Source organism: Triturus cristatus, chromosome 3_2 (assembly GCF_964204655.1).
Source record: "Triturus cristatus chromosome 3_2, aTriCri1.1, whole genome shotgun sequence".
NCBI classification, from domain to species: domain Eukaryota; kingdom Metazoa; phylum Chordata; class Amphibia; order Caudata; family Salamandridae; genus Triturus; species Triturus cristatus.
Window position 1 is genome coordinate 1,030,764,916 of NC_140584.1, and position 11,119 is coordinate 1,030,776,034.

The 11,119-nt window shown below is 47.0% G+C and overlaps 1 protein-coding gene across 1 annotated transcript in view; it reads left to right on the forward strand.

Moving 5' to 3' along the window:
* VPS37D (VPS37D subunit of ESCRT-I) overlaps nt 1–10,722 on the forward strand; it is a 139,315-nt gene extending 128,593 nt beyond the window's left edge. The window contains exon 4 of the mRNA XM_085649672.1: nt 9,391–10,722. Coding sequence (XP_085505798.1) covers nt 9,391–9,894 — 504 coding nt within the window. The 3' untranslated portion in view covers nt 9,895–10,722. The remainder of the gene's footprint in view (nt 1–9,390) is intronic.
* Nucleotides 10,723–11,119: the final 397 nt, after the last annotated feature.

Genomic DNA, 11,119 nt, shown 5'->3' on the forward strand with positions numbered 1-11,119 from the left:
GGCTGGTGGACCAGTACTTTACTTTGCTAATGTTTTTTTTCCATTCTTTATCCCTTTATTTTTTTTTATGTTGTAGCTACCCTCCTATGTTGAAACTGTTTATAGATTACAGGCTGTTTAAGGGTATTGGCTTTTCTAATGCTTGTTATATTAGAAGTCACACCAGTAGAATCAGGTAAAACAAGGAAGTGATAGGTAGAGTGCCTGAATTCATCTTTGTCAATGGTATTTACTGTGGTACACATTCCATTCTGTTGTTCTATTGTTTAGTGTGCCACTACAGATTGTGACCATATGCAAATCTGCCACGAGCCTACAACAGTATGAATAGCCCAGCTCTGTCTGCAAAGCCACTGCACCTAGCCCAGTTTCAGCCATGTCGGTTCTCGCCAGTAAATGATCCTCCTTTAATTAAAACATCTTCCTTTACATATTAATTCTAACTCATCCAACATAGATATGATGTTACACCTAAACACTGAGGCAACTGACAGTCTGTGATAAAACTGAAAAACTATTTGAATCCATAAAAGATTAGGGCTCATGTGGCTGTATACGATATTTATATCAAACACTTAGCCACTTTAGAGCTTGGGTTATTATACACTGCTTAATGTAACTTTATTGCTCTCCTTCTCTCTCACCTAGACTGGAATAGTTGCCCCCAAAGATGCCGTATTTCTATAAAGGAGACGTGCTTGATCCACCCCTTGCTCCAAGGTCGTCTTTATCCTTAATTATGCATCACTAACCATCCCAGACTAGCTCTTATATTTTCTGTTCCTTGCGAGATGCATGGAATAACTTCTCCTGCACTCCGTCATACTTACGCTTTTCTCTATTATGCTATGATACTCTTGCAGTCATTGGATTCGTGTTTATCTCTGTTTGGATCTATTTACCTATTGGGACAAAATAATTGAAAGCTGACCCTCATTAGTCTCGTCTGCCTTGATTGGGGAACTTTCACCCAGTATGTTCTTCTCCTTTTTGTGTGGGAATCCAGCTGAAGATGTTGAGGACAACTGTGGTACAGGAGGAGACTATCAACTTATTGTTAGAAAAACTCATGTCATATCTAGGTAAGAGTGATTTGGGACTTGCATAGTACCTATTTTGTCATCACTTATTGGCACCGGTGTTTGGCCCCTGCTTCTGTTCCAAACGTGTCAACCACTGACTTAGAAGGTAATCCCTCCAGGTACACATAATTGGTGGGATTGCACCCAGTGACAAGACCTGAAGTCCTTTGTACTGGTGAACAGTTAAAACTTGGTAAGCTTATTACTATGTATACAAAGGCTATTGAGAAATGTGTTTTCTCATGCCCAAAGGGTAGAGAGGATTATAGATCAGAGTAACACCTCCCAGTATAAACAGTTACACAATTTTACTCCCAACCAACCATTCAATGGTCACTATTGTCACACGTAGATGGAATGATATGAAGAACAAGGGAACTTATAACTTCACCACTAGATGAGCATGGAAGCAATTCCTTTTAGTTTAGGTACCCTCACACACCCTAGTGGTGTCATGCTTCATCATCGGGTCACCCCGACGCCTAAAAGTCGGGGTGGGCTCAACCACAGTGTTGGGAGCTCTTTGAAGAAATTACAGACCAGGTAGGCTATAAGATTAAAAAACCTCAGGCAGATCCCCAGTTTCCCTTTATTTTTGGGTCTGTCTGGGTTAATTAAAATTAATAAAAGTAGGGGTATATAGGAGTGTTATGGTCCTATGACCCTAGTGCCAACATGTTTCAGTCCAATTATGGCCGTAAAGGTCCAGGACTTTCTTCAGGGCTAAACGCCGGGGATCGGGTCCAAGTAGGTTGGCAAGCGGAGGAGGACTCTTGACGAAGGTGTGACTACAGAGCTACTCCATTAGCCCTTCCATCCCCTGAGAAACGACAATCATCCGAAGTCCGGATGGATTTACGACGCAAGACAGATTAATAGATCAGTCGCGCATACAAGGAGTAGCTACTCTACCCTTGTTCCTAATAAAACAGAATAGGGAATTCCCCATTCTGAATCCCAGGGTGGCCTCTTTTGCCCTGAAGGAAAGTCCTGGACCTTTACGGCCATAATTGGACTGAAACATGTTGGCACTAGGGTCATAGGACCATAACACTCCTATATATACCCCTACTTTTATTAATTTTAATTAACCCAGACAGACCCAAAAATAAAGGGAAACTGGGGATCTGCCTGAGGTTTTTTAATCTTATAGCCTCCCTGGTCTGTAATTTCTTCAAAGAGCTCCCAACACTGTGGTTGAGCCCACCCTGACTTTTAGGCGTCGGGGTGACCCGATGATGAAGCATGACACCACTAGGGTGTGTGAGGGTACCTAAACTAAAAAGAATTGCTTCCTTGTTCACCTAGTGGTGAAGTTATAAGTTCCCTTGTTCTTCATATCATTCCATCTACGTGTGACAATAGTGACCATTGAATGGTTAGTTGGAGTAAGCTTATTACTATATCACAGGGGATTATTCAGCCCTCAGAGCGCCACTGAACAGGATCAAAGTTTTATGGTGTTGGGCTTACTGAGACAAATCTGCCACAAAAATCTATAAACCCAGTGCCCTTTGGAGTTATAGTCTCACTCCCACTAGGGTCTCAGTACACCCTGTCAAGGTGTTACTTAGGTCTACAGTGTCTGCATCAGATGGCCTCGAAAGATTCACACCTCAAAACCAGTACCCAAGAATAGCACCTTTCAATGAGAAAGGAAGGGGCTTCTAAATCTTCCATGTTTTGCTGTACAAAGCCTGTTACCTTCGAAGCCTCATTCTGCGAGGACAAGAGCAGCAGTGGATTCTAATGGGAGAAGTAGCCTTCTCCCATTTACATTTCTGGTAAACTGGTAGCTAGTCGTGGTGAAGAGGTGGTATGTGTGTGTGTGTGTGTGTGTGTGTGTGTGCGTGTATGTGCATGTATATAGTCAAAGTGGTGTTGGTTATGTGAGAGGTTGGGTATAAGAGGTTTACAAAGGGGATTCAGAGTGGGTGTGTTAAGGGAGTAGATACACAGTTATATGTGGAGATGAGGACAACAGATGCATATGTGTAGATCTTTATACGAAGTAAGTCTTTTTGTTTGTTCCTTACACCTCTTTTGGTTTATTTATATCAGACCTGTCAACTACCACCACAGTCCGCCTTGCAGTGCAGTTGAACATATTTTTAAGCCAAGCATGGATCAGTGCAGTGCCTTTTACAACACACAAATTGAGAGTAGAGGCCAGAAGCCATGATACGGTCTACAACTGCTGCTAAAAAGCAGCTGTCAGTTGTAAAACCTTGCCATAAATGGGCAGCAAGCATACCTCTGAAGTGCCTGTTTATCGAGTCGGAAGGCACCTGATGTTATCAGGGGGTTGAAAGAGGTTCACTGCTGAGTAGTGGAGGAGGCCATGATTGTCAGGCTTCAGCCCACTGCAGTAGATAGAAGTGAAAGCCCCTCTGCAGAAAGGTTTTGATATCAGAGAGGATTGATGGTCTGAAATTGTCCATGTGATTTAGAATATCAAGTTGTTGCATGTGTAGCTATAGATACACATGCTGTGCATATCTTCACCATCTAGTGTTGGGCTCGGAAATATACAGCTATTTTTTCTTCGAAGGAAGTCTTTTTGAGTCACGAGACCTAGTGACTTCACACATTAGTAACCGTAAGCATTGGCTCCATTGTCTTTTCTCTGCCATTGTGTTCAGACATGTGGATGTGAGCTCCGGTTCGATGTCAAATGCTCTCACTTGGCCTTCGGATCCGTCTTAGTCAATTGTGGAAATAATCTCACTTTCTCGTCGGTCTCCACCGTTATCAATGATTCCATTCCGGTAAATAACCTTTTTGGATACCATCACTGCGGTCGAGGATGTCCCAGTGATGGGAAAAACTCCATTTTGGTTCTGCTCTACTTGCCATGCCAAGTATCCGAGGACAGTCCTCCACGAAGTCTGCAATCTGTGTTTGTTCCCTGAACTTCATGAAGACTCCTGTTCGGTGTCTCACATTCCGGAATCGGAAGACCCTGCGGAACTGAAGAACTCGCCGCATTGCTTAGGCTCCCATATTGCACCAAAGGGAAGTGGAAGCCACCTCCTCCTCGGAGAGAGAGAGAGAGAGAGAGAGAGAGGAGTCCGATGTTGAACATTTGGGTACCCCAACCATCGACATCGATGCGTCTTTCTTGCCGGAAAGAGTTTACTTCAAAACGGATGTCAAAGCAGAAGCGCCGAGTACAATTATCTCCCCTACTCACCAAAGAGAGGCACTAGCTTCGACCTCCCGGGCTACCTCGAAGACCTCCGGTGCACCACTGCCTTCTGGCAATGTTCAGCAGTGACATTCCAAGCTGGAACCGACATCTAAAGACGCATGCTCGGCCACCATCCGAACCTAGGTCTGAAAGCGTATGCTCGGCCGCCATCTGAATCGAAGCAGGTCTACCAGAAGCATTCAGAGCTGAGACATCCTGCCCCAAAACATTGGGAGCCAAGGGACACCGACCTGAAGCATTCGGAGCCGAGGGGCACTGACCCGAAGCATTCCGAGCCAAAATCGACCTCAGCGCATCTCCATGTCATACCTCTTTGGCTCCATCCAGACCGCCATCTGCAGCTGCAGCCTCCACTGCTTCTGAGGATTTTGTACAAACAATCCTTCAGCTGCTGTAAGGACCTCTTGACACCAGGCAGCAAGGGATCCAATTCCAGCCTGGATCCTGGAAAGACTCAGTCCCGCACAAGAGGAAATTTACTTTTGAGGAAGCCCTCAATCCTCCTGTGGCACCCACTCTTAAAATGCCTGTGACACAACAGGGCTGCTTCTCCACTGCCTCCTGCTTGTCCTTCTCCTTCATTCCCTAATCCTCCTTCCTCACCTTAACCTTCCTCCCCTTTGCTTCCTGTGGGTTCTCCTCAACACTCACCAAAGGGTTCCTCACACTCTGGTGGGGACAGTCCATTGCTACCTCGTGAACCGTATGACCCTACATATCACCCACAGGCGTCTAGACTCCTGGGTTGACTGACATAGAGCCTCCAGCAGGCACAGACCCAGACCTGTATCCCACAAAGCCCTGTCCTCCAAATAATGTCACAAGGTCATCGAGACTCTCTCCTCCACCCAACGCTCCTTACAGTACCTCCCTATGGTGGTCAAGGGAGTCCTTAGACCGTCCACTGAAATATTAAAGAGCCAGTTAAAGCGAGGGTTGTTACATTGAGGGTTGATAAGAAATTCAAGGCTTTTCTCACTAACCCACCATACATCCGGTGCCAGTTCTCCCCTGACTCCCTATTTATTCATACAGCTCAAACAAGCTAACACATAGGGGACGCACCCCATCCGGTCTGGGAGAGTAAGAAAATCTATGCTGGGGGCAAAAGGGTGAAATGCAGTCTGCTACACATTGGTGCATCGCTAATTATATAGGCCTACTCTCCCGGTATGATCACCCCTACAGGAATCAGAGCGTGAACCTTGTCCAGCATCTCCGAGAACAGTATCTCAAAAAAACAGTATCTCAAAAAGGGACGAGTTGTTGGCGAAGGGCAAGATCATCTCCCAACACCAAAATCCGTTGCGCACTGGATGCCGCAGACACAGCTGCTCTCGGCATAAACACCAGCATCCTTTTGTGCCGCCACGTGTGGTGGCATGTCTCTGAAGATAAGCCAAAGGTACCCCAACACCTTCTAAATGTACCATTTGAAGAGCAGCATCTCTTCGACCAGATGCTAGAAAACCTAAAAAAGATACTGACACCGCCAAAGCTATGGGCATCCTACAAACACCTGTTCTGCGTGGCTCCTTTTGCTGCTCCCAATGCCATGGTGCAACCAAAACTCCCACCTCGGAAACCTCTTCCACCTTTTCAAGGCTCACGCAGCAGTCACCTTCATGAGGCTACTATAGGGGTGGATACTGGGGTAACAATGATAAAAGGAAAGGGCACAGCAGCCAAAGGGGCTACTCCTTCAAAACACTGACTGCCTTCTACTCCTCCCCCGTCCACAAAACACCTGTCTGGGGAAGGCTGCAGGGAGTTTTGCCCCATTGGACCGTAATCACCTGCGACTGATGAGCTGTAGACTTCATAAAGAAGGGGTACTGTCTAAAACTCATTAATAGACCACCAAACATCCCCTGCCACCACCACAAACTGTCCCTGGAACATTTGTATCCCCTTCAGGAGAAGATACTAGCCCTTCTTCCCAAGGGGGGCATATAACTTGTTCTGCCACAACACCACGGAAAAGGGGTGTACTCCCTTTGCTTACTTATCCACAAAAAGGCCAGCTCCCTTGGACTCATCCTCTATCTCAGACCTGTTAACAAATACATTCTGTCGGAGCACTTTTATATGGTGACTCTAGAAGACGATCTGGCACTACTGCAACAAGGTGACTTCATGACCGCCCTCGATCTGAAGGATGCCTGCTTTCACATACCCATCCACCCAGCGCATCGAAGATACCTGCGGTTGGTGGTCAGTGGACAACAATACCAATTCAAAGTACCTCTGTTCGGGGTTATCGCGGCCCCATGGGTCTTTCCAAAATGTCTGGTCACGGTGGCAGCTCATTTCAGGAGGAGCAGTATCCACATGTTTCCTTACCTGGACGACTGGCTGCTCACGAGCGCTACACAGGCAATGTGCCCAGCGCACACCAAGACCACCATTCGGACCTTGCCCAGTCTAGACTGTATGATCAGTTTGACCAAATCCTACCTTCAGCCCTTTCTCTGGGCCATCCTAGACTCGTAGGTGGAGAATGGTTACCCCAGTCCAGCAACAGTGTAAGCGTTTCAAAACCTGCTACATCTTTTTTGGTCAGATGACAATAACACTCAGAACTATGATGCACTTGCTAGGAATGTAGCATCGTGCATAGCAATAGTTCCTCATGCCAGATGGCACATTCACCCTTTGCAGGAGTGTCTAGTGGCTGAGTGGTCTCAAGAGGAGGGTCATCTGGAGGATCTATTGTTGGTTTGGGGCCGCACACATTGCTCTCTACAGTGGTTGAATATGTCAACTTGTTGCAGGGGCAGCCCTTCCTAGACCCGATCCCACAAGAGACCATCACCACACACGTCTGCTCACCGGCTGGGGTGTGCATTTCAGTCACCTTACTGTTCAAGGGAAGTGGGCATCTGCCCAGCAATCCCCCCCCCACATCAATCACCTGGAGTTGCTGGCTATCCAGCCCGTATTCATGGCCTTCCATCCTCTGACAGGACAAAACAGTCTTAGTCCGAACGGACAACACAACTGCCATGTTTTACTTACAAAAACCAAGGGGCACACACTCGCCGCAGTTGTCTGTAGCCCAGAGCATTTGGTGGTGGGCGATACATCAGGGAGTACATCTGCTAATCCAACACATTTCTGGAATGACCAACGATATGACAGACGTGCTCAGCAGGACGCATTAACAAGTCCATGAATGGGAACTCATCCCCAAGGCCTACTCCCATACTTTCAGCGTGGGGGGTTTCTGCAAAAAGATCGCCGAAAATGCTAAATATCTAAACTTTGGCACCAGACTACCACACCCGCAGTCCATAGGCCATGTACTATGGATGGACTGGTCAGGGATATTTGCCTACGCTTTTCCGCCGCTCCCACTCCTACCGTTTGTGGTCCAGAGGCATACGCAGACATTTCTCGCGCTCATCTTTGTGGGACCAATCTGGGCTCATCAACCATGGTACACCACCTTGCTCAGGCTCTCTCTATTTCCACACAAGAAGCTCCTAACAGACAGGACCTTCTCACTCCACACCCCGGCACACTCAGGCACCTCAACCATCAGCATCTCAGCCAAGTTAGAAACAGTTCATACACTTCTGTCTCCCTAAACATATCAATCCTCTCATAGCATCTGTACAGGACATTATCTGTTACCTCCTTCACATGCAAATCTTGGGCGTCGTCCACACTTCCATTTGGTTATATCTAGCTGTTGTATCTGCCTACATACAGAAATAGACCACATACTTTATTCATCAGAATACCAGTCATTAAGGTTTTCATGCATGGCCTCAAACGGATTATCGCACCCCAGATTATTCCCCTTCCCTTTCTCCTGTGTGGAATCTTAATTTTGTTCTCATGAAACTCATGGCCCCTCCTATATAACCACTACACTCTTCTTCCACGCAATTCCTTTCTTTAAAGGTGGCCATTACTTCCCTCAGGCGAATCAGTGTGATACACGCTCTTACCTTGGAAGAGCCTTTCTTCCAAGTCCATCATGATAGAGTGGTTCTCAGAACCAATCCCAAATTCCTCCCTAAAATAGTCTCCCGTTTTCACCTTAATCAGACCGTCGAGCTCCGATTCTTCTTTCCGTATCCAGAGACTGTAGAACAATGCGCTCTGCACACTTTAAAAGTCAAATAGAGCGCTAATGTACTATATTAACAAGACAAAACCCTTCTGTAAAGCGCAACAGCTATTTGTGTCGCATTCCAAGCCACTCAAGGGTTTTGCCATTTCCAAGGCAGGTGTTTATTGTCTGGTCAAGTGCATACAGACTTATTACGCTAAAGCTAAAAGAACCCTGCCTATTTCCCCCCCTCCCCCACCAGACCTTATTCCACTCGAAAGAGAGGGGCATCTATGGCTTTCTTAGGTAAAATATTACTAGCTGACATCTGTGAAGTAGCTACTTGGTCCACCCCTCCTATTTTGATCAAATACTACTGTGTGGATGTACTGGCCAGAGAGCAACCAAAGGTTAGCCAGGCTGTCCTACGTACACTTTTCCAGCCTTCTACAACCTAATCAGGCTAAGCCACCGCTTTTAGGACTGCGTTTCAGTCTGTGCACAGCATGTATATCTACAGCTACACTTGCCCCAAATAGAAAACGTTACTGACCCTGTTCGCATCAGTTCGTGGCAAGTAGTTCTGTTGATTCACATGCGCCTGCCCTCTTCCCTGGTCGTCTATGGTTTTTACAGATATTCTTTCCTCCGTTATCACTAATACTTTCCTTTGCATGGTCATCTTTACTGTGTCTCTATGTTCCATCTCCAGTCCCTCCCTTCATGCTTGAAAAAACAATGTAACAATGGAGCCGATGCCCATGTGCATTACCACTAATAAGTGGAGTCACTAGGTCCTGTGACTTGTAAAGATGTCCTTCAAAGAAAAACCAGTTGTACACGTCTGAGCCCAGCATTAGAATGTGGATGTATGCACAGCATGTTAGTCTACACCACTGCATGCCACAAACAAATGCTTACAGGGTAGGTACAATGTTCCTTTCCTCTTGTTAATTGTGTGATGTTAATCATGCTCAGTACTTGCTTTCCAGTTACCCTGTCTCATTGTAGTTTTTTTTGTCTTGATCTTCCTCTAGGAAAACTTGCAGAGTTTCATGGAAGGATCTCTTCCTCTTGACACTTTTCTGGAGGCATTTCAGAGCAGTAGGCAGCTCTCTCACCTCCGCAGGACACAGCTAGAGAAGCTACAGGAGGTCCTAGAGAAAGAACCCGAGTCTCCAAGCCCAGAGCAAGCAGAACTGCAAGGACTGGAGACTCGGAACACAACTGAACATAAGCCTCCTCGGGACCAAGGCCCAACGGCACCAAGGATGTGCCAGCTCCGCTACGGACTGACGCCTGCCTTCCTTATCCCTGCTGGCGCTGTGGCACCTTTCCCTGTGCCTTCTGCCCCTCCTAACAGCAACCTTCCGCCCCTGGTTTCGCTCCCGGGCCCACCGCAGGCTCCGGGGCATGGCCCTCCCTATTCAGGACACCACTTGCGTGTGATTGGACACATTCCACTTCTCAGCCCGCGGCCTTTCAGGATCCAGCAGCTTCATCACACTCAACAACAGCGACAGCAACCACCGAAGCGATAGCACGCAACACTAGGGCGAGGCTGAAGAGAGGATGAGGTCTGAGTGGGAGACAGACAACGCCGGAAACAGGAGGAGGTCTGGGAGTGGGAGGCAGTCTAGGCCAGAAAAAGAGGTCTGAGAAGCTGGCTAGGCCTGAGAGAGAAACTGAAGCTAGGCCTAAGATTGCTCCAGAAAAGAGAGAGAGACGGGTGGTCTGGGGTTGAAAACTAGACTAGGAGGAGGTCCGAGAGCTAGAGCTAAACTGGAGCTAGAAGTAGGTCTAAGTGGCACACGGGAGCGAGGTAGACGTTTCAGAGGTAGACATGAACTATGCTGAGACCAGGCGATGGAGAAGCAAGAATGGAATGGAATAGAAACCAGAGATGGAGTTGCAGACAACACCAAAGACGAGGAGATCAGAAAAGCAAAAGCATCCAGTAAGGAAGCTTAATAAAATTGAGGGGTTAAGGGGGGGATGAAAGTAGGTCTGCGAGGGAGAGAGACTACATACACCAGGGTTAGGTCACAGTGGGGGGAGTAAAATAAGAGGAGGCATCGCAGAACAGAAGATCAGGGATGGTAAAAAGAGACCGTGTCAGTGGTAGGCGATGGGCAAAGAGATGTGGAACATAGTGAGGGTGTCGGTGAAATTCGGTGAGTGAGATTGCGGTAATCAGAGAAATGGGTGGCCAGTGCACCAAAGCGTGCATCAGTGAGCGCAGAGAACTGACATGATGGTCACGGACAGTTTGTGGTTTTATATTTTTTTTACACTAAGTTAAGTTTTGTAACGTCATTGATCAGATTTATGTGTAGCATGTTTTACAAATAAAACCTGTTTTTTCCTTATGTTTACTTTCACTAGCGTGACCCATGGCACAGTGGAATTAACACTAATCTCTGATCTGCAGGGAGCTTGGGCGTTGATCCCTGCCCTTCCTCTATGGGTAGACCTAGCATTGAGGTATTTACCCTACTATTTGACACTTCGATTGGCTCCTCTCATGTGACCAGAGCCTTGGCCCCAAGTTCTTACCTTCATTTGATCTCCGACACGTAGATCTGGTGCGTTAGTCTATAACTTGCTAATGACCTCTGGTATTGAATGATAACTTTATTAGCTAGCCGGCCCATAGGCTAACCCGGTACCGTGGAGTGAAACGTGTGTGTGTCTGTGCTGATCTGTCCCTGGTGCTGTGGCATTAGCATCTCTGACCCTCCAGGTAACCAGCAAAGTGGATTGGCA